The sequence below is a fragment of the Arvicanthis niloticus genome, chromosome 20 (genome assembly GCF_011762505.2).
Source record: "Arvicanthis niloticus isolate mArvNil1 chromosome 20, mArvNil1.pat.X, whole genome shotgun sequence".
In the NCBI taxonomy this organism is placed as follows: Eukaryota; Metazoa; Chordata; class Mammalia; order Rodentia; family Muridae; genus Arvicanthis; species Arvicanthis niloticus.
In genome coordinates, this window is record NC_047677.1 from 48,375,445 (window position 1) to 48,395,854 (window position 20,410).

Here is a 20,410-nt window from a genome sequence, read left to right on the forward strand (position 1 = left end):
CTGCTTTCAGGCCTAATGCCTCCATCTATCCTTCCTCCCTCCTGGTCCTTGGGAAGGAGCAGACAGATCTCCAGGTCCCCCCAACAGCTGACAGTTTCCAGGCAGAGGAATATGGGGAGGGAGGCACAGACTCCCCAGCAGGGTTCTACGATTACACCTATGGCTATGGGGATGATTATCGTGAGGAGACCGAGCTTGGCCCTGCCCTCTCTGCGGAGACAGCTCACTCAGGAGCCGTAAGTGGAAGCAACTCCTGGCCCATTCTTTGCCATCAGGGGGCTCTATGTGGATTGCTTCCTGTTTGATCCTTGTTGGCTGTGGGCTACTTCCTGTTTGATCCTTGTTGGCTGTGGGCTACTTCCTGTTTGGTCCTTGTTGGCTGTGGGCTAATTCCTGTTTGGTCCTTGTTGGCTGTGGGCTACTTCCTGTTTGGTCCTTGTTGGCTGTGGGCTAATTCCTGTTTGGTCCTTGTTGGCTGTGGACTACTTCCTGTTTGGTCCTCGTTGGCTATGGGCTACTTCCTGTTGGTTTATCACATTCCCTTCACATGAGATGTCAGTGTTGCTTGAGAAGATCACGTTCTGCTTTCTCTTGCCCAGTGTCTTACCCCATGGCTCCCTGTAGATCCTCTGTTTGTGGCAACTGGACTTTTTTTCAATCCCACGGCCACTTCCTTTCTTTTTTTGGCCAATCCTTATCTAAATCAAGATGGATGTTATAAACCTGTTTGTCGATAAGCAACTGCCTTGTGTCCGGAGCCCATCTGTCTCACTCATCTCCTTTTGCTCAAAAAAACTTTGTGTCCATGGTGATGCCAGAGTTCCTAACTTCCTGTGTGACATTTTCCAACCTTGGTGGCCACTTCTTATCTGTATTTCTCTGCCTTCTGTACCCTTAATGTCCCTCTCGGTGGCTGTGTGAGGCTGAACTAAAGGGATTATTTGTGTTCTGATCTTCTTGATGTCTTGTGTCAGTTTTCTTTGACAATAAGCCACTCCTGGGTACCTCAGAGAGTCAGAATTAGAAGGATATCCATTGTGGACCTAGCTATTTATCATGGCCATTTCCTGTGCATCCTTGCCTTGATGTCAGTGTTTTTTTCTGGACCTTGCTTTTCATCATCCAAATTATCTTTGCAAGAGTCACTCTCTATTTGTTTTTCTGAATTTCTTTTCTCTCTCAGTCATGGTAGCCATGTTGTTTTTGAAGGTCCACTTCCTGGATTCTTTCTTCTCGGCTGCTTCCTGTCTCTCTAGGCACTTCCTGTTTGTTCACTGTGTTTTCTAGCCATCTTGGCCGTGTTTAATTTTTCTTGGCTCTGGCATAAGTCTTGCTTCCAAGTGGGTGTCCCTTTGTTTGTCTCCTCAGTGATTTTCCCCAGGTCTTCAAACACCCCTGGCTGTTGGACTGCTTCCGTTAGCTCTGTTCTGTCCTCTGCCTGCCTTGCTGTCACCGCTTTCCCCTTGCTGCTACTGCTGACTAACGCTGTTCCCTGACCATCCCTTATGGCCACCCATGCTGACTTCGCCTTGTGCTGCTTTCTGAGTATGTGGGGTTGCGCTGGGGTTTGAGAGCTGATCACATCTAACTGGCCAAGAGGGGGCGGAGGGGAGGGTTCTGAAGGCCTTCGTTGCTGGGAGTTGGGGTGGTAACAAATGGCCTTCATCCTCTCTGTCGATATCTTTGGTCTGGCCTAGAGCTCAGAGTGGGAATTGGGGTGGAAGAGTGGGAATTGGGGTGGAAAAGTGGGAGGGAGGGACTGGTCGACTTAAAGGGGGGGTCATATAATAAGGAAGGAGAAGGGCGTCACAGAACTCTTGCTGGGAAGGGAACTAGGGAATTATGGGAGTTTTTCTAAGGTTTAGGTGACTGACCCCAAGAGCTGTATTTTTTTCAAAATCCATTTGGGAGACTAGAATCTGGGATATCCGTGACAATGGCTCTCTAAATCTCCTTCATGTGTGTGTTTTGACTATACACACACACACACACACACACACACGTATGTATATGCACACCACATGGATATTTGATGCCTATGAAGGTCAGATGATCAGTGTGTTGGATCCTCTAGAACTGGAGTTACAGATGGTGTGAGCCACCATGTAGGTGCTGGGAACCAAATCCGGGTCCTTTGCAAAAACAGCAAAGTGCTCTTCACTGCTGAGCCATCTTTCCAGCCCCGCTGGCATTTTTACCTTGTCCACCCCTGACATTATATAAACATCTATACATTAGGGCACATGCTTTTTATTTTCTGGAGATAAACCCACAGCTCTTAAAATCAGATTCTCATCTGGTTCCCTGCCTTACACCCAAGAAATAAACCTACCCACTGTTTGCCAAGTTGGGTAAGGACGGAGAAGTATCTAAGAATTCCTGGGGTCAAAAGGAGCCTTTGGTGACAGGGTGGGGTCCCCCATAAGAGGAATGCTGGGGTTTGGAATCTCAAAAGGGGGAAGGCTCTCAGGGCGGAAGGGACCAGGGCCTAGCGTCTGGAGGTCGTATGCAGGAGGTCCTGTGATGAAGGGTGGAGTGGGGATGGAGCAATCCTGGTGTCCTGGCTGTTCATGGGCCCCACTGGGGGTTACATGTATGTCTCCCTCAGGTTGCCCACGGACCCAGGGGGATAAAGGGAGAGAAGGGAGAGTCTGCGGTGCTAGAGCCTGTAAGTCACACTGGTCACAGAACTGAGGGGGATGGACAGGAGGAGGAAATAATGGAGTGGCTGCTGGCCCTGGGGCCTCTAACTTTGGATGTCTGACTCCACAGGGTATGTTTGTAGAGGGACCCCCAGGCCCAGAAGGCCCAGCGGTGAGTATATTATGTAAGCAGCCCTTCCTCTTGTTAGAGACATTTCCCCAGGCACTTCTGTGGCTTGCCCAGGTACACCCAGGTCTAAAGAGCACTTCCAACTCAAGCTCCAGATTCCCACACCTCTGCACTAGAAACCTCGGCCACACGCCCCGCCTTCTCTCTGATGTGCACACCTGACTTTCCTCCTCTTGTCCCTCAGGGATTAGCTGGACCCCCTGGCATCCAGGGGAACCCAGGCCCAGTTGGAGACCCTGGTGAGAGGGTAAGTAAGTGCTTTGTGGGGCAGGGTAGCTGCAGAGGAGCCACTTGTACCCCTGGGGTACTTGCTGTGTTCAGTAATCCCTTATCAATTGACTAAAGACTTGACTGGGCTCCCCATAACCTAAAGTGTGGGAGCCCCTCTGATTGGAGAGAATATGATCCAGCATCTCCCTCCATTTTTCTCCAGCGAGCATAGAGCGGAGCTCTAGAGATGTCTATGTTGTCCTATAGGGAGGATCTCAAAACGATGTCACATCCCTAACGTGCTTCTGACTCCCCGTTTCTTATTCTCCCCACCTCAGGGCCCCCCTGGTCGGGCAGGGCTCCCTGGATCAGACGGACCCCCTGGTCCTCCTGGCACGTCTCTGATGCTCCCAGTGAGTTGTTTTCTGGGCTTTGATACAGGTTCCAGGTTCAGGGTAGAGGGTGGAGGGTTATTTCACCAAGAAGGCTGTGGAGGAAAAGCCGGGCTCGATGGTGCACACCTGAGATCTCAGCCATGGACCATGACAGCAGGAGGACCTGGAGCAATTGTTTGGGGGTGGGAAGAGTACAGTCTTTTTGGACCTGAAAGCAAACATGGGTGGTCTAAAACGGGGCAGAGAGATCTCACGTCTTAGGAGATGAAGAGCTAGAGGAGGGTCTCGAAGAGGCCACGGTGGGAAGAATGGTGGGAGGAAGTGAGATTCTAGAAGCCTCTGAGTGTTGATCCAGAACCAGGGCACACCTGAGACGCTGCATGGCATCTCTGGCTTGGAGGGCACTTGGATTTTCTGGAGGGTAACCTGAATCTTCTGTTGTTCCTCAGTTCCGGTTTGGCAGCAGTGGGGGTGACAAGGGCCCCGTGGTGGCAGCCCAGGAGGCCCAGGCCCAGGCGATTCTGCAGCAGGCACGGGTGAGCAGGATGGGGAGGAGCAGGAGTATGGTGGGGGGTGGCAGGAGTGTGGTCCCAGTAGAGGGAGGTTTGTGGTGGAAAGATGCTTGGAAGGGGCTCTGGGAAGACTGGTGTGAAAAGAGGGGAGAGAGAAGAGAGTAAAGGTCACAGGGTTACAGGTTAGAGAGAGGATGGGCAAACCTGGGGTCTTCTCACGTTGCCTCCCTCTCACCCTTCTGTCCCTCCTGCTCTTCTAGCTGGCCCTCCGTGGGCCCCCAGGCCCCATGGGATACACGGGCCGCCCTGGACCGCTGGTGAGTGAGTTGGATGTTAAAGGGGTGTCTCTATTTGTGTGCACAGTTGTAGATAGTCCTGCAAAGGAGCCAGGTTGGAAGTTGTCTTGCTTTCTTTTGTGGGGAGACAGGGTGGGGGCTGAGATCATTGTTGGTTGTGTCTTTCCACAAGGCCATCTTCTCTCTCACAGGGTCAGCCTGGGAGCCCTGGCTTGAAGGGAGAAGCTGGAGACCTGGGCCCACAGGTGACAATCCTTATGTTTGATTTTCAGCTCAGTGTTCCTCCTCTGTGCTGGTTAACCACCCCTGTCTCGTCTCTCCCTTTACTAGGGCCCCAGAGGACCTCAGGGCCTTACAGGCCCTCCTGGCAAGGCTGGACGAAGGGTGAGTCTAGGGATGGAACTGGAGCTCGGAGGAGAGGGGACCATGTTCCTTCCTGCTCTCATGCATGCTTTGCACCCCCAGGGCCGAGCAGGTGCAGATGGAGCCCGTGGGATGCCTGGGGAACCTGGCGTGAAGGTAATGTGCTTGCCCTCCCGTGATGCCTGTATCTGCCTTGCCTGCCTGGTTAGGGCCCATCAGTTTCACCAGTTTCTCCCGGGATACAATCCCTCCCCATACAGGACAGAGTAGGAAGGGATGGGACAGGGCTGGACCCTCGGTTTGATTTTTCCTCTTCTTCCTAGGGTGACCGAGGTTTCGACGGACTTCCAGGGCTGCCTGGCGAGAAGGGACAAAGGGTGAGTGTGAAGGGTGGGGACAGACCTTTAGAGGGGAAGTCGGGACCTCAGGGTAAGTCATGGAGGCTGGGAGCTCAGGGAAGGGATGAGTATCCACCCCTATGAGGGACCTGAGGTCCCCTCTCACTGTTCCCTCCGTTTCCAGGGCGATACAGGTGCTCAGGGCCTTCCTGGGCCTCCTGGTGAGGACGGAGAGAGGGTAAGTGCCCTGGTCAGGGCAGGGGCCAGACTCAGGAGAAGCCTAGAAGGCCAGGTTGAGTCATTCAGTACACCTTCCTTCTCCAGGGTGACGATGGAGAGATTGGGCCCCGGGGGCTGCCTGGAGAGTCAGTGAGTGTCTGGGGTGCTCTGGGGAGGCCACAGGACGCAATGGGCACAAAGGCAAAGAGATTTCCCTGTCACCTGCTGACACTATCCCTGTCAACTCTGAATGCAGGGACCTAGAGGACTCCTTGGCCCCAAAGGCCCACCTGGTATTCCTGGGCCCCCGGTAAGTGACACCCCTGGTATCTCCACCTCCTCATCCTTGCTGCTGCTTTGTTTCTTCTTCCCCTGTCCATGAGCTTGAATCTCCTGGACCCCTGTATCTCTGCTCTAGCTCCCCCCAAGAAGCACTTGGTGGATGGTATGGTGCGGTGCACCAGGGCACTGGCTGGAGCCAAACCAACAAAAATCCTCAAGAAAAACAAAACAAGCCCTCAAACCCACAGACCCACACCCTGCAGATCCTCACTGCCTGTGCCAGTGCGGTTTGAGATGAATGCGCGGTCTGATCGGGTGTCTGCTGTCCCCTCTCTGGGATGACCAGGCTTCCCAGAAACCACAGTGCTCCTGGCCTGGCCCCAGCTTCCAGCCCACTTACCCTGTCTTGTGTTTCAGGGAGTCCGAGGCATGGATGGTCCCCATGGTCCCAAAGGGAGCTTGGTGAGTGATTGGCAGAGAGAACCCGCCCCCTTTCCTTCAGGTCCCTACCCAGTGATGGGCATAGAGAACCCGTCCCCTGCCCTACAAGTTCCTACCCAGTCTTGTTGGCTGCCATTTTGAACCCTTTCCCGTTGTTCCTGCCCTGTCCTCTGGACCACCCTGGAAGCTTTCTGTCCTCTCAGTCTTGTCACCATCTTCTGACCCTTGCCTGACCCCAGCCTGACCCCAGCCTGACTCTTGCCTGGGCCGGGTCTGGCCTTCTCTGTCTGCTTGCTTCTAGGGACCTCAAGGTGAGCCTGGACCTCCTGGACAACAGGGCACTCCTGGAACCCAGGTGAGTGGTCCTGTCTTCCCTTAGTGATGCCACCTAGGCCGTGCACAGGTCACACTCTGGGTGGGGACAGGGTATTGGGCCCTCCTGCTTCAGCACTTACTGGGGATTTAGAGAGAGTGACTTCTCTTTCTCCACACGCAGGGCCTCCCAGGACCTCAGGGTGCCATTGGTCCTCATGGAGAGAAGGTGGGTGACTGCTTCTCAGGGCATCGAGTTCTAGGGATGGGTGAGGAGCACTTCCCTCTCTTCTGGGACTTTAGCTGTGGAGAACTAATTCTTCTAGTGAGCATGCCTTTCCTCCTGCAGGGTCCTCGTGGGAAACCAGGCCTCCCTGGCATGCCTGGATCAGATGGCCTCCCGGTGAGTGGTCCTCACTTCTGCTCTCCTCAGTGTGCAGCCTGCAAGCTCCATCAGTGGCCACCTATCCAGCGTGTACCTTTTGCTGGAAGGTGGCTGGAAAGCCACTCGGGGTGGCCATAAGGTCACTCACGGGAGCTGCCATGGTTCTTGCTGTGTTGGCTGACAGGGCAGTTGGGGCTAGAAGAGCAAAGGGGCTCCTGGGAAATTGACAAGCAGTTACATCCTCTGCCTCCTCCTTGCAGGGTCACCCAGGGAAGGAAGGTCCCCCTGGGACCAAAGGGAACCAGGTGAGACCCTCCACACTTCCTTTTACGCTCTGAGAGTGTCTTCAGACCTGGGGGGTGGGGGAGGTGGTGCTGAGAGTCCTTGGATTTCCTGTCTCATCCTTCACTTGGCTCTGATCTGAGTCCTGTGACCCCTAACACCCAGTGTGGTTGCTAGGTCTCCATTTCTCCCTCCCCCCTGAGGCCCTCATGGCGACATCCTGAGGCCCCTCCTAAGTCCCTCCTTCTTCTTGCAGGGTCCCTCCGGACCACAGGGTCCTTTAGGATACCCAGGCCCTCGAGGCGTCAAGGTAACTTGTCTACCAGGGAATAAGCCGGGGGTGGGGGGGGGAGCTCAGTACTCTAACCTAGCTGATCTCTCTGTAAACCCTCCCTCTAATCCTAGGGTGTGGATGGAATTCGGGGCCTGAAGGGCCACAAGGGTGAAAAGGTGAGCTGTGTGCTCTTGGCTTCCACGCACCTCCTGCTGCCCGCCTCTCCCTCAGTGCTCCCCTGCTGTCCTCCCCCTCAGTGCTCCACTTGCCCTTTTCTCAGTGCTCCCCTGCCCTTCTCTCCCTCAGTGCTCCCCTGCTGCCCTCTCCCTCAGTGCTCCCATGTTGTCCTCTCCATCAGTGCTCCCCTGCTGTCCTCTCCATCAGTGTTCCATCTGCCCTCTTCTCAGTGCTCCCCTGCCCTCCTCTCCTTCAGTGCTCCCCTGCTGTCCTCTCCATCAGTGCTCCTCCTGCCCTCCTCTCTCCCTTAGTGCTCCCCTGCCCTACTCTCCCTCAGTGCTCCCCTGCTGTCCTCTCCATCAGTGCTCCACCTTGCCCTCCTCCCCTTCAGTGCTCCCCTGCCCTCTCATCTCTGAAATCCACCCTTTACCTTCTGTGGTGCCCTCTCACCTCTGTCTTCCCCAGGGCGAGGACGGCTTTCCTGGGTTCAAAGGTGACATAGGGGTGAAAGGAGACAGGGTGAGTAGATGTCTGTTCCCACCACACTCCCCAGCTCCTGTCCTACTGCTCCATTTTGAGGGGTCCTGTTCCCAGAAATAGAAACTTTCCCTCCATCACCAGCCCCCTTTAGAGCTGGGTCCCAGGGAGATGGCGGCCACACTGGTCCCTCCAGTCAGTCTCTGCGTGTAGGAGTTGCTGTCCAACAGTGTCTTCTCAGACACCTGCCAATCCCAGCCGGCCTTGCTGGTGCCTGCCTCTCTCCTGAGGACCTAGCCCCATCTTACACTCACCACCCCACTCTGCTCTCAGGGCGAGGTTGGAGTCCCTGGTTCCAGGGGAGAAGACGGCCCTGAAGGGCCGAAAGGGCGCACTGGACCTACTGGAGACCCCGGACCCACCGGGCTCGTGGGCGAGAAGGTGATGGGGCTGAAGCAGATGGGGAAGAGGGCCTTGGTCACTGGGGGGACATTAGCGTGGTTATGAACCCCAGTGAAGGGCAGAGCCGGGCTACGAGCTGCAGAACCCCTATTCCTACAACAGTTCTGTGTTTTCCTGGGCAAGACAGTGCATGGAGCACTAGGAAGAAAGACTCTCGGGGAGGAGCTGGGCTGGTGCTCCCCTCAGGGAGGGGAGAGGCCTGTGAGAGAGGCCTGGCAGGGTAGTACAGTGGTAGTTGCTGGGGGAGGTAGACCTGGAGATGGGGCAGGAGTGGCTGAGGAGACAGAGAAACTGAGATGGACTTGGAACTCTTGGGACACCCGAAGAAGCCAGGAAGCGGGAGGGGCTTCTGTGGGGAGCATTGCTGCTGGATGTTGGGGTTCCTGTCTTTCCTGATTGCATTCTGTCCTTCCACAGGGCAAGCTAGGTGTTCCTGGTCTGCCTGGCTACCCCGGACGCCAGGGTCCCAAGGTGCTGTGATGCCGAATTTCTGTCCCTCCTCGTTGCCCCCTCTTTGACCTCTTACCCCAGGAACCATATATGAGTGGGGTTCCCCAGAGAAGTTTTAGCTGACTGACCCCCACTGTGTACTTGAGAAACAGAGGCCTGTGGGGTGGCAGGGCTCTTCTTAAGGAAACCTATTTGTTGGCCCGGCCCAGGCAGCGCCGTTGTGACCTCATGGCCTCTCTTCACCCGCTTTGGCCTTGCCCGGGTGCCTCCCCTCCTTACCTCCTTCTTTCTCCATTCTCTCCAGGGATCCCTGGGTTTTCCTGGTTTTCCTGGAGCCAGTGGAGAGAAGGGAGCCCGGGTAAGCTGGGGGAGGGGGAAGGATGCATAGGGAGAAGCTGGAAGGGGCCAGAGGGGCCACTGTGGGAGTCTCGCTGTGTATAATGCTTGTTTGACTTTATTCCCACCAGGGCCTGTCTGGGAAATCAGGACCTCGGGGAGAGCGGGGCCCCACGGTGAGTGCTTTGTGCAGACACCAGTTACCAAGTGGCTCAAGATCAAAGAGGTGGGCTGGGCAGTTGTAGCTCAGTTTGTGGAGCTGCACAGTGTGCATGGCCCTGGGCTCATCCCCAGTACTGCACAGTGTGCACGACCCTGGGTTCATCCCCAGCGCTGCACAGTGTGCACAAGCCCTGGGCTCATCCTCAGTACTGCATGTGTGTGCACAGCCTTGGGTTCAATCCCAGTACTCCATTAGTTGAGTGTGGCAAGGTAGAATCAGGTCGAAGCAAGATCAGATGTTCAAGATCACACTCAGCAACATGGTGAAGTCCTCAAGACTCAAGGATGTTTCTGACCTCCCCCTTCTGTCTACCTAGGGCCCAAGGGGTCAGCGGGGACCTCGAGGTGCCACTGGGAAGTCTGGAGTTAAGGTGAGTGGACTCTGCAAGGCTGTATCTGTCTCCTGATGCTGGGCCTCCATGCCCCTCTACACTCTTCCTCTTCCTCGGGGACACCTGATAAACACTTGTCTCCCTCACAGGGAACATCAGGTGGTGATGGTCCCCACGGGCCACCCGGAGAGAGGGTGAGTGTGGCTTAAATGCTCTGTTCCCATCTTCCCCGGGGAAGAAACGTGTGCTCCTTTATCCAGAACCTGCCCTCCACTCATCTCATCTCTGTCTCTAGGGTCTTCCTGGACCTCAAGGCCCCAATGGATTTCCTGGCCCCAAAGGCCCTCCGGTAAGGTGACAGCTGACTTGTGACCCACATCACTTCCTTCTCCCTCATTCTTCTTCCATGTCAAGAGTCCCTCTGACCCCAAACCTCCCTTCCAGGGCCCTGCAGGGAAGGATGGGCTGCCAGGACACCCAGGCCAGAGAGGAGAAGTGGTGAGTGACCCCAGGGGTGTGGGGTGAGGAGGGGCTGAGCTAGCTGCCCTGGTGCTGTGCTTCCTCTGGGAGCCTAGAACTTGGAGCCTGCCCCGCTGTCACCCACCCTTGTCCTGTCTGGCTCTGACTTCACTCTGGCTCTCCCCTCAGGGATTCCAAGGGAAGACCGGCCCCCCAGGCCCACCGGGAGTGGTGGGACCTCAGGTATGTTACTCCCAGGAGAGAATACACCCCAGACTGGAGTTAGGGCCTCCTCCCCCGTAACTTAGCTCTGCCGGCTGTTTGCCTGGGCAGAGACCCCAAACCCCGAATTTCATCTCTTTCCCATCTCCCATCTCTCTCTGTCTGTCTCTCTCTCTTTCTTTCTCTCTCTCCTCCTCTTCTTCCTCTTCCTCCTCTTCTTCTTCTCCTTCTCTTTCTCCTTCTCTTCCTCTTCCTCCTCCTCCTTTTCTTTCTTCTTCTTCTTCTTCTTCTTCTTCTTCTTCTTCTTCTTCTTCTTCTTCTTCTTCTTCTTCTTCTTCTTCTTCTTCTTCTTCTTCTTCTTCTCCTCCTCCTCCTCCTCCTCCTCCTCCTCCTCCTCCTCCTCCTCCTCCTCCTCCTTCTTCTTCTCTCTCTCTCTCTCTCTCTCTCTCTCTCTCTCTCTCTCTCTCTCTCTCTCAGAGGTTTCCTGGCCATGACACAAGGTGGCATGGTCACTCCACACTGAGGATGGGAAGGCCCAGGGGCAGCCAGGAGGGTATCAACAATTTCCCATGGCTTTGGGGCAAGAATAAGGGCCCCTCAATTGGCACTTTGTAGGATGCACAGTGGGGTCTCGGGCAGATGGAGCTGAGTTTAGATTGCTTTTCACAGGGAGCAGCTGGAGAAAGCGGTCCCATGGGGGAGAGAGGTCACCCTGGCCCCCCAGGACCTCCTGGAGAGCAAGGACTGCCTGGAACAGCTGGGAAGGAAGGAACCAAGGTCAGTGAGGGCCTGGTGGAGAGGAGTTGGGGGAGGGGCTGCAAGGAATGGGCCAGTGTGACTCTGAGGGACCAGAATCTCTGCTCAAATTATGGCTTACCCCCCTTTTTTTTCAGGGTGACCCTGGTCCCCCTGGGGCCCCAGGGAAGGATGGTCCTGCTGGTCTGAGAGGCTTCCCAGGAGAGCGAGGCCTCCCGGGCACTGCTGTGAGTGTAACCCCCAAAGCCAACAGCCTATGGATACAGTCACTCACCACCTGGTCCCCTTGATATTACACCCCGCTTTCTCTCACTGGGCCTACATCTCCCCAAAGCCCACACCTCCCAGCATGTGTTTTGGGGGCCCATGCCTGTGAAGTCTTACCCACTCACTCACCTCTTACCCTAAATCTGGTTCATAGGGCGGACCCGGCCTGAAGGGAAATGAAGGCCCAGCTGGCCCTCCTGGCCCTGCAGTGAGTCTGGGGCTCCTGAGGCAGTGGGCAGGAACCAGGAAAGGGGATTGATGAGGGAGGATTCTGGGCAGGTTGTGGCAGGAACCATGGGCCTAGGCATGAGGGAATTTGGGGTAAGTCAGGATGCATTCAACTTTCTATTGTCCTGAGATCTATGGTCAGGGGTCCTGGGGTCCCCTTTCCTGACTCCATCTCTTTCTCAGGGCTCTCCTGGCGAGCGAGGTGCAGCAGGATCAGGGGGCCCCATTGGTCCCCCGGGGCGTCCAGGCCCACAAGGTCCCCCTGGAGCAGCAGGAGAGAAAGGCGTGCCGGTGAGCATGGGGGCAGGAGGCTGTGGTCTGTGAACTGAGGAGTGATGGCTACCAAGGTGTTTTGTGAGGGGAACTTGAAGGTGAGGCTGCATCCAAGCCATTACCTCTTCCCTTGTGTCCTGCAGGGTGAGAAAGGCCCTATTGGTCCCACTGGTCGTGATGGGGTGCAGGGCCCTGTGGGGCTTCCTGGTCCTGCGGGACCCCCAGGCGTGGCCGGGGAGGATGGAGACAAGGTAAGGGAACCTGAACCTACAGATGTGTCCAATCTTCTCCACTGGGAGACTGCTGACCTTCTGACCTCTATCTAATTTGCATATCTCCTTTCTTGTCAATCTCCTGCAGGGTGAAGTGGGAGACCCTGGACAGAAGGGAACCAAGGGAAACAAGGGTGAGCACGTAAGTATCCATGACTCTGACACTTGACCTCCTGACCTTTAACCTCATCCTTCCCTTGTTGTGCTCTCACACAGACACACACACAGACACAGACAGACAGACAGACAGACAGACACACACACACACACACCTCTACCCCTACCTGTCCTGTTGTCTCTGATTTCTCCTTTCTTCCTAGGGCCCTCCTGGACCTCCTGGTCCCATCGGTCCTGTGGGGCAACCTGGAGCTGCGGTGAGTGCCCCCTGGATTCCAGTCTGCCTCCGTTCCCACACTTCCTTGTGTCTGGTGCTCAAGTCAGTGTGGGTTTGTAAATGGAGGACAGCTGACCCGTGACCTACCATTGTGTCCTGTCCCTGCTCCAGGGAGCTGATGGCGAGCCTGGAGCTCGGGGACCCCAGGGACACTTTGGAGCCAAAGGTGACGAAGGAACAAGAGGATTCAATGGGCCCCCGGGACCCATCGGTCTACAGGTGAGCCGGGCTGGGGACAGGCCCTGAGAGGTGGGCTCAGGGTGGGCCTGTGAGCACCTGACAGTCACCTGCTGGTGGGGACTGGGGAGGTGGGAACTGAGGACAGGCCGGCTGCTGTGGGGCTGACAGACAAGGGCTGATCACCTGGATCTGTGCTTCCTGTTCCTGCACAGGGCCTGCCAGGACCCTCTGGGGAGAAGGGAGAAATAGGAGACGTGGGGCCTATGGTGAGTGCGACCCTCCCCTGCCCAAGACCCAATGCCACCCAGCCAGTCCCCAGCCTGAGGCTCCATTACTAACATCATAGCATGCATGCTGCCCCACCATCTACCCTCTGCCTGCATCTCCGCTCACCCACCCGTTAGCTCCTCCTCTCCCTTCCTTCCCCATCCTGATTCATTTGTACTTCACCCACACAGGGACCCCCTGGCCCTCCAGGACCTCGAGGCCCCGCTGGACCCAATGGTGCTGATGTGAGTCACCCCATCCCCTGCCTCCTTTTCCCTAGACTGTAAACCCTAGTCCCATCACAGATACCAAGAGGAGCCCCATGGCGCCGGGACCCTGCCTCCCTGCTGGGCTCTCAGCCAGGCCTCCGCACCCCCTAAAATGGCTTTTCTTCCTCTTCCAGGGCCCACAAGGTCCCCCTGGAGGTGTTGGGAACTTGGGTCCCCCTGGACAGAAGGTAACTGGGGAGTGGTGAAGGTACCAGTCTTGTCAGGGGGTGAGGGTTAGATTTCTGCCTGTTCTTGACTGAGATGTGGGATTGTTGGGATTTGGGAAGGAAACTTGGGTACTTATCTGTTTGTAGGGTGAACCGGGGGAGCCAGGGTCTCCGGGCGTCCAGGGTGAGCCAGGCGTCAAGGTGAGTGACAGCTCTGAGGCCTTCTCTCCAACCCCTTTGCCCTTTGACTGTACCCCACCTTCTCTGTCTCGTTCTGAGACCGCCACAGCAGACAAGGAGTCTGCTCCTTACTTGATCTCTGGGCTGGAGGAGCCCAGTCACCATTTATTTCCCTGAAGGGAGGATGGGCCAGGATACCCCTCTATTGGCCTGACTCTGACTATCCCACTGTCATCGAGTGACTGAGGGGCGGCTGAGGCTGTCTTGAGAGTAGGGACCAGCTCTTTGATATCAAGACCCCTTCACTCGCTCTGCAGGGTCCACGTGGAGAGCGTGGTGAGAAAGGAGAGGCTGGGCAGGCGGGAGAGGCTGGACCACCAGGGCCCAAAGGCCCTACAGGCGATGATGGCCCCAAGGGGAACCCTGTGAGTCTGGGAGCTGAAAGGGGGGCTCTGGGAATGGGAGACCCTGGAGTACTGCCGTGTGTGGGCATCGGCACTTTGGAATGTGGGGGCCCAGGGATGGGGTGATGCCTGGGAGGGAGGTTGTGGAAGTGTGGTTTCCTGGGGGAGAGCATAGGGAAGTAAGGAATGAGGCAGGGAAGAGAGGCACAGTGGACACCCGTCCAAGCCTGAGGAGAGTGTCCGTGTGTCCATGGGCCTTGACTGACCATAGGGAGCTGGGGTGCTGACCTTATTCTCCCTCTGGATTAGGGTCCTGTTGGCTTTCCTGGGGACCCTGGCCCTCCCGGAGAAGCTGGCCCACGGGTAAGTCTTTCCAGGGAGGGGTAGTGTGGTAGGTGGGCCTGGGTCTCGAGGAACCAGGGTTTGGTGGGGTGACTTGGCAGATGGCAGGAGTGAATCTTGGCGGAGATGTCAGCCATGTTGGGGACCCTCCTCTGACTTTGTTTCACCCCTTCAGGGCCAGGATGGAGCTAAGGGAGACCGAGGCGAGGATGGAGAGCCAGGACAGCCTGTGAGTGACCAGCGACCCCTCTCTTCCCCTGTACCTGTTCCCAGAGGTCTCTTGACTAAGGCCTCCTTACTCTCTTCATGTCTTCCCTCCCTAGGGATCCCCTGGTCCCACCGGGGAGAACGGGCCCCCGGGACCCCTTGGAAAGCGGGTAAGTTGATTCAGTTGCCCGTCCTTGGGTTGGGTGGATGGAGACGAGGCAACGGCAGGAATGTGTTGGTATCTGGTTACCTTTGGCTGGGGTGTGGTATGTGTAGCTGGCCATCTTTGGTGTGGTTAATACCTTGGGTGTTTTTTTTTTTTTTTCTGGGCTTTGATCTGTGTTACTTACTGACCTACCAAGGTGGCCACAGGATGAAGGGCTTAACCTCTTAGTTTGTGGAACAGGCAATGGGATGAGGGAAAGTGGCCCAGGGCTCTTCACCACAGTAGTGAGGTTGTTTTAACGATGGGCGTGGTTGCTCCCGTCTTCACTGTCTGTGAATGGTCCTCTCTGTATGTGCACCTGTATGCATGTTAGTGTGTGTGCATGTTAGTGTGTGTGCATAAGTGTATGTGTGTGCATGTTAGTGTGTATGCATGTTAGTGTGTGCATGTTAGTGTGTGCATGTTAGTGTGTGCATGTTAGTGTGTGTGCATGTTAGTGTGTGTGCATGTTAGTGTGTGTGCATGTTAGTGTGTGTGCATAAGTGTATGTGTGTGCATGTTAGTGTGCGTGCATAAGTGTGTGTGTGCATGTTAGTGTGTGTGCATGTTAGTGTGTGTGCATGTTAGTGTGTGTGCATGTTAGTGTGTGTGCATAAGTGTGTGTGCATAAGTGTGTGTGTACATATGTATACATGTTAGTGTGTATGCATAAGTGTGTGTGTGTGCATGCATGTTTGTGTGCATAAGTATGTGTATGCATGTTAGTGTGTGTGCATGTTAGTGTGTGCATGTTAGTGTGTGTGCATGTTAGTGTGTGCATGAGTGTGTGTGTGCATGTTAGTGTGTGTGCAGGGATGGGAGGGCTGAGTTGGGTCAGGCTGCTTCCACTTTATCTTTTCTTTCCCGCTCTCTTCTTCAGGGACCCGCTGGCACTCCTGGTCTAGAGGGACGGCAGGGAGAGAAGGGAGCCAAGGTGACGGAGAGGCCACCCTGGGGGCCGGGACTCAGCCCACATTTTCTTTTCCTAGACTTCCATCTCCAGATTCCTTCCCCATGCCCACCTCTTCCATGTTGAGCCCCCTGCCCTTGTTCCTGAGCCCCAACCTTTCCACCTTGCACCTCCTCTGTCTCCTCCTCTGCCTTTGAGGACAAGTTCTTTCTGTGTGTTTCAGGGAGACCCTGGTGCTGTGGGGGCCCCGGGAAAGACAGGCCCTGTGGGTCCTGCAGGCCCAGCAGGAAAGCCTGGCCCCGATGGTCTTCGGGGGCTCCCTGGTTCAGTGGTGAGTTGCAGTGAAGGATCTGGGAGGAGGGTGCCGGCCATGGGCAGTGTGCAATGTAGTGACAATCATCCTGACCCTGGGGTGTTCTCTCTAATCTATAGGGTCAGCAAGGCCACCCTGGAGCCACGGGCCAGGCTGGGCCCCCAGGTCCTGTGGTAAGTGACTGGCTGTATGAGTGGGTGGGTCCCCTGGACTGGCCAGAGTCAGGGAGGGAATAGAAGATGACCTTGGATTCACCTCTAAGGAAAGTGACTTCCTGTCTCCCCACAGGGACCCCCAGGGCTTCCTGGCCTCCGGGGTGATGCTGGAACCAAGGGGGAGAAGGTAAGAGAAGATACGGGGTCACCCGCCTCAGCCCCAGATCCCACAGGGGTGCCCAGTGCCCACTCGTCTGCTTCGGGCCTCCAGTGCCCAGACCTCGGGTTCTTGTTCATGGGACCATTGCCAGCCGAAGCTTCTCCAGAGCCTGCGTCTGTCTCTCTGTCTTCTGGCCCTTCATCATCTGAGCACATTTTTTTAGCATTCCTATGACCACCTTTCCCTTGATACAGGGTCACCCAGGTCTCATTGGACTGATTGGGCCAACCGGAGAGCAAGGCGAAAAGGGTGACCGGGGCCTTCCTGGCCCTCAGGGCTCACCCGGACAGAAGGGAGAGACGGTGGGTACAGGACATGGCTCAGAGATGTGGGGACAGGAACTGGTCTATGGGGCAGAGGGAATGAGGGACCCAACCTCTCCCTTTGCTATTCTAGGGTATCCCAGGAGCATCTGGCCCCATCGGTCCTGGAGGGCCTCCTGGCATGCCTGTAAGTACCCTGACTTTTCCTCCTAATCCCGTAAGCTTACTGCAGACTCCCCGTCCAGTCCTGTGTCCCCCACACAGTTCTCTCTTCTCTGTGTCTCTGTGCCGCTCCTAGACTCGTGACTTTGTCTCTCTAGTCCTGTGTCCTTTCCTGACCTGACCCTTTCTGTTCATTTACAGGGACCCTCTGGCCCCAAAGGAGCCAAAGGAGCCACCGTGAGTGACCGACTAGCCTTGACCCCTGCCCTCCCTGAGCCGGCCCTGATCCTGTCTCAGTGCGGAAATCCCTCATTTCTGCCGCGAGACCAGTTTGACCCTTTTGTGACCTTGATCCTGTGTTTGATCTCTTGACCCCTCCTTGACCTTATTAATTCCTTTCTTAGGGCCCTGCTGGACCCAAGGGGGAGAAAGGCGTCCAGGGCCCTCCAGGACACCCGGTGAGTGAGTGAGGAGCGAGGTGCAAGGACCGGCTGCTCTGGCTATAAGCGCCCCATTGTGCCTACTCTTTACTCTCACCGAGACCTCACTGTACTCTCTCTGTGTCCACCCAGGGTCCCCCGGGCGAGGTGATCCAGCCACTGCCTATCCAGATGCCCAAGAAGACCCGCCGCTCCGTGGACGGAAGCCAACTCATGCAGGAGGAGGAGGCCGTGCCCACTGGCGGTGCCCCGGGCAGTCCTGCAGGGCTGGAGGAGATCTTTGGCTCACTGGACTCTCTGCGGGAGGAGATCGAGCAGATGAGGAGGCCAACGGGGACCCAGGACAGCCCTGCTCGAACCTGCCAGGACTTGAAGCTGTGCCACCCCGAGCTTCCTGATGGTCAGCACCAGCCTCAGGCCGGGGCTCTGCAAAGTGGCTGCTGGGAGTGGGGTTCTTACTGAAGGCGGGGTGAAGTGCTTCAGGGTCCTAGCAGCTGACAGGGCTCCCTCTGTGAGCACTAGCATCCGTGAGAGCAGACACACCCACAACGTGTGCACACGCACCTGAGTCCATGCAGATAGGTACACATCACAGCTACACATCGCAGTCCTTCCGCAGGGCGGCCCGGAGTCAGTACTGGAGATGCGGGCACCAAGCAGAGGCTGGGGAGGGCCGCAGGGTGCTCAGGACGGAGGTGTACAGAGCCCTGAGAGGGAAAGCACTGGGGGTCTGGGCTGTAGGTCTGACTGGGGCGCCGGGGCAGAGCAAGGGAAGGAAGCTTTAGATCAAGGAGTATCTTGAAGCATGAGACCTCCGTAACCTTGACCTCCATGTCCCCCCTACAGGAGAGTACTGGGTTGACCCCAACCAGGGCTGTGCTCGAGATGCCTTCCGGGTGTTCTGCAACTTTACAGCAGGAGGGGAGACATGTGTCACGCCTAGGGATGATGTCACACAGGTGCGAGCTGTTGGCCCTCAGTCTGCCCACCCTTGTCCATCCTGTCCCTTCTTTCTGTTTTGTGTGACCTTTGACCCTCCCTTTGTTTTCTCGGGCCCCGAGACTGGAGTTTACTGGTCCTTACCCCTTCTGTGGCTGCTCCCCAGAGAGGTCATTGTCACACTGTCTCTTCTTTCCAGTTCTCCTATGTGGACTCTGAGGGCTCCCCAGTGGGTGTGGTCCAGCTCACCTTCCTGCGGCTGCTCAGTGTCTCGGCCCACCAGGATGTCTCTTACCCTTGCTCTGGAGTGTCCCAGGATGGTCCCCTGAAACTCCGAGGGGCCAACGAGGATGAGCTGAGCCCTGAGACCAGCCCTTACGTCAAGGAGTTCAGAGATGGCTGTCAGGTGGGAACCAGAAATGACGGATGGGTGGCAGGTCCCGGATTTGGGATACAGGAAGATGGGGAGACACTTTCAACAGGGTGCCTAGGAACCAGCAGGCAGGAGTATAGCTTCCCAGTGCCAGATGCACCTGAGGGGAGGGAACTTCAAGGATGGGAAAAATGGAAGTCAAGCTTGTGTGGGCTAGTATGTGCACACACACCTGTCTTACATGGAGTTACACAAGATCCTGCAACTGTGGACATTCAGATGCCCAGCAGAGGCACACGGAGGTTACAAAAATATGACCCTGAGAGTGGGCACTCACTGACATACTAGACCATGCATCCAGAATCATCTATACATGGTCAAGATTCTCAGGGATGAGGAAGCCTGGGTCAGGGGTCAGGGGTCCATTGAGGGAGGCTTCACCATGCTCACAGATCTTCCCTCCCTGTCCCCCTGTGAAGACCCAGCAAGGCCGGACGGTGTTGGAGGTACGCACGCCTGTACTGGAGCAGCTGCCCGTGCTGGATGCTTCCTTCTCAGACCTGGGGGCCCCCACAAGACGGGGAGGGGTGCTTCTGGGGCCTGTCTGCTTCATGGGCTAGGCCTGCCTCTGACCCTGTCAACCAAAACCAGGTCCACCTGGAGTCACACAGCATGGACTCCATGCCACCTCTCGTGAGGATCTCTCATCGTCTAGAGGGCCTTGGGCCAGGGCATCTCAAGCCTCAAGTCAGGGGCAGCACCCAGGGGTGGGGTGACCCAGGGGGTGCTGGGCCAGCCCAGGGGAAGGGTGGTACCTGGGCCTCCAGCTCTCCCACTCATGACTCATTAGAGAGCTGAGAGTTTTATTTAAAACACTTCCGTCCCACCCCAAATAAGTGGAAGAGAAAGGACACTGTGTATTTTGTATTTAAAAAAAAAAAATAATTATATTAATTATTTAAAGAGTGGAAGAACAAGTAACAAAGAGGATAAAGAGAGAAACGCCAAAAATCCAAAAATCCCAGCAGATACTGGGGACAGGTGCTGCATGGGTGGGCCCGCACCCCATCCTCCCTCAGGGTTTTCCTTAGTGCCTGTGGGTGTGGCTACCTGCAATGAACCCCTCCTTCCTCTCCTTCCACCTGGGACACTAAGAATGCTGGAACACATGGTCTCCCCTGCCTCAGGACTCCAGCCCTCTTTCCCCGGGGTGTAAGCTCCAAGATACATCTGTCCCTGGGAGGAATGACCTGTTACTTAAGACCAGGGGGAGACCAGACCAGAGGGCTGTGCAGGACCTGCCTCTGCCAGGTTACTGAGATACTGATGTTTTTCCAGTGGCTCTGAGCCACTGTCCTGGCCACACCTCCTTAGCTTCCCTGATCCTGGAAAGAAAGCTAATGTCTAGCCTATGGCCAGAGGGACTCTTAGGACCCCTCTAGCCCTATGCCGACGCCCCTCCTGACTGACGGTTAAATAATGTGATTGTCTCCTCCTGGGTGTGTTCTGGTACTTGCGTTGTTATTTCAGTCTCTAAGCTTCACAGAGTTCCTGTCCCCTAAAAGTCTGGCTTCACCCTACACACAGGAGTTCTCCAGGGGGTCCCAGGGTTTGCATAGCCAGGGTGGCAAGAACAGACCCCCGCACGGACACCCCAATGACATCATGCACTGGGCTATGGCTGGTGGTGTGAGCTTTGCCTCGCCCATGTCCTCTCAAGTACAGCTGGCCTCAGGTCTTCAAGGTTAGAAGGCTCTAAGTGGTTCAGTCTAAACTCCACCGCTTCTGAGACTCTACTTGGCCATCTTCTTTCCCAAGACACACTGTATCCCCAGGCTTGCAACATTGTCAAAAGCCAGAACTGCAGTCAGGCTTCCTGCAGGCTCATGCTTTTACATATACATGTGCATATCAGCATCTTTATTCAGTGAGGTGTGCTGTGTGTA

The 20,410-nt window shown here is 56.0% G+C and overlaps 1 protein-coding gene across 14 annotated transcripts in view; it reads left to right on the forward strand.

The window, feature by feature from the left end:
• Positions 1 to 19,964, forward strand: part of Col11a2 (collagen type XI alpha 2 chain) — a 28,176-nt gene extending 8,212 nt beyond the window's left edge. For 8 of the 14 annotated variants that reach the window (XM_076916606.1, XM_076916604.1, XM_076916603.1 and 5 more), the window contains 58 exons: positions 2,609 to 2,668; positions 2,773 to 2,814; positions 3,017 to 3,079; positions 3,381 to 3,455; positions 3,887 to 3,973; positions 4,210 to 4,266; positions 4,437 to 4,490; positions 4,576 to 4,629; positions 4,711 to 4,764; positions 4,932 to 4,985; positions 5,131 to 5,184; positions 5,271 to 5,315; positions 5,422 to 5,475; positions 5,865 to 5,909; positions 6,190 to 6,243; positions 6,385 to 6,429; positions 6,550 to 6,603; positions 6,846 to 6,890; positions 7,124 to 7,177; positions 7,273 to 7,317; positions 7,784 to 7,837; positions 8,129 to 8,236; positions 8,675 to 8,728; positions 9,012 to 9,065; positions 9,175 to 9,219; positions 9,583 to 9,636; positions 9,747 to 9,791; positions 9,893 to 9,946; positions 10,042 to 10,095; positions 10,246 to 10,299; positions 10,948 to 11,055; positions 11,172 to 11,261; positions 11,456 to 11,509; positions 11,713 to 11,820; positions 11,946 to 12,053; positions 12,163 to 12,216; positions 12,395 to 12,448; positions 12,580 to 12,687; positions 12,861 to 12,914; positions 13,107 to 13,160; positions 13,319 to 13,372; positions 13,499 to 13,552; positions 13,849 to 13,956; positions 14,245 to 14,298; positions 14,453 to 14,506; positions 14,601 to 14,654; positions 15,570 to 15,623; positions 15,823 to 15,930; positions 16,032 to 16,085; positions 16,201 to 16,254; positions 16,482 to 16,589; positions 16,684 to 16,737; positions 16,914 to 16,949; positions 17,117 to 17,170; positions 17,285 to 17,552; positions 17,999 to 18,111; positions 18,291 to 18,497; positions 18,944 to 19,964. In XM_076916606.1, coding sequence (XP_076772721.1) covers positions 2,609 to 2,668; positions 2,773 to 2,814; positions 3,017 to 3,079; positions 3,381 to 3,455; positions 3,887 to 3,973; positions 4,210 to 4,266; positions 4,437 to 4,490; positions 4,576 to 4,629; positions 4,711 to 4,764; positions 4,932 to 4,985; positions 5,131 to 5,184; positions 5,271 to 5,315; positions 5,422 to 5,475; positions 5,865 to 5,909; positions 6,190 to 6,243; positions 6,385 to 6,429; positions 6,550 to 6,603; positions 6,846 to 6,890; positions 7,124 to 7,177; positions 7,273 to 7,317; positions 7,784 to 7,837; positions 8,129 to 8,236; positions 8,675 to 8,728; positions 9,012 to 9,065; positions 9,175 to 9,219; positions 9,583 to 9,636; positions 9,747 to 9,791; positions 9,893 to 9,946; positions 10,042 to 10,095; positions 10,246 to 10,299; positions 10,948 to 11,055; positions 11,172 to 11,261; positions 11,456 to 11,509; positions 11,713 to 11,820; positions 11,946 to 12,053; positions 12,163 to 12,216; positions 12,395 to 12,448; positions 12,580 to 12,687; positions 12,861 to 12,914; positions 13,107 to 13,160; positions 13,319 to 13,372; positions 13,499 to 13,552; positions 13,849 to 13,956; positions 14,245 to 14,298; positions 14,453 to 14,506; positions 14,601 to 14,654; positions 15,570 to 15,623; positions 15,823 to 15,930; positions 16,032 to 16,085; positions 16,201 to 16,254; positions 16,482 to 16,589; positions 16,684 to 16,737; positions 16,914 to 16,949; positions 17,117 to 17,170; positions 17,285 to 17,552; positions 17,999 to 18,111; positions 18,291 to 18,497; positions 18,944 to 19,084 — 4,092 coding nt within the window. In that variant the 3' untranslated portion in view covers positions 19,085 to 19,964. Of the gene's footprint in view, positions 1 to 56; positions 237 to 2,608; positions 2,669 to 2,772; positions 2,815 to 3,016; positions 3,080 to 3,380; positions 3,456 to 3,886; positions 3,974 to 4,209; positions 4,267 to 4,436; positions 4,491 to 4,575; positions 4,630 to 4,710; positions 4,765 to 4,931; positions 4,986 to 5,130; positions 5,185 to 5,270; positions 5,316 to 5,421; positions 5,476 to 5,864; positions 5,910 to 6,189; positions 6,244 to 6,384; positions 6,430 to 6,549; positions 6,604 to 6,845; positions 6,891 to 7,123; positions 7,178 to 7,272; positions 7,318 to 7,783; positions 7,838 to 8,128; positions 8,237 to 8,674; positions 8,729 to 9,011; positions 9,066 to 9,174; positions 9,220 to 9,582; positions 9,637 to 9,746; positions 9,792 to 9,892; positions 9,947 to 10,041; positions 10,096 to 10,245; positions 10,300 to 10,947; positions 11,056 to 11,171; positions 11,262 to 11,455; positions 11,510 to 11,712; positions 11,821 to 11,945; positions 12,054 to 12,162; positions 12,217 to 12,394; positions 12,449 to 12,579; positions 12,688 to 12,860; positions 12,915 to 13,106; positions 13,161 to 13,318; positions 13,373 to 13,498; positions 13,553 to 13,848; positions 13,957 to 14,244; positions 14,299 to 14,452; positions 14,507 to 14,600; positions 14,655 to 15,569; positions 15,624 to 15,822; positions 15,931 to 16,031; positions 16,086 to 16,200; positions 16,255 to 16,481; positions 16,590 to 16,683; positions 16,738 to 16,913; positions 16,950 to 17,116; positions 17,171 to 17,284; positions 17,553 to 17,998; positions 18,112 to 18,290; positions 18,498 to 18,943 lie in introns of all 14 variants that reach the window. The other 6 variants (XM_034524296.2, XM_076916608.1, XM_076916610.1 and 3 more) reach the window with 2 other exon arrangements.
• Positions 19,965 to 20,410: the final 446 nt, after the last annotated feature.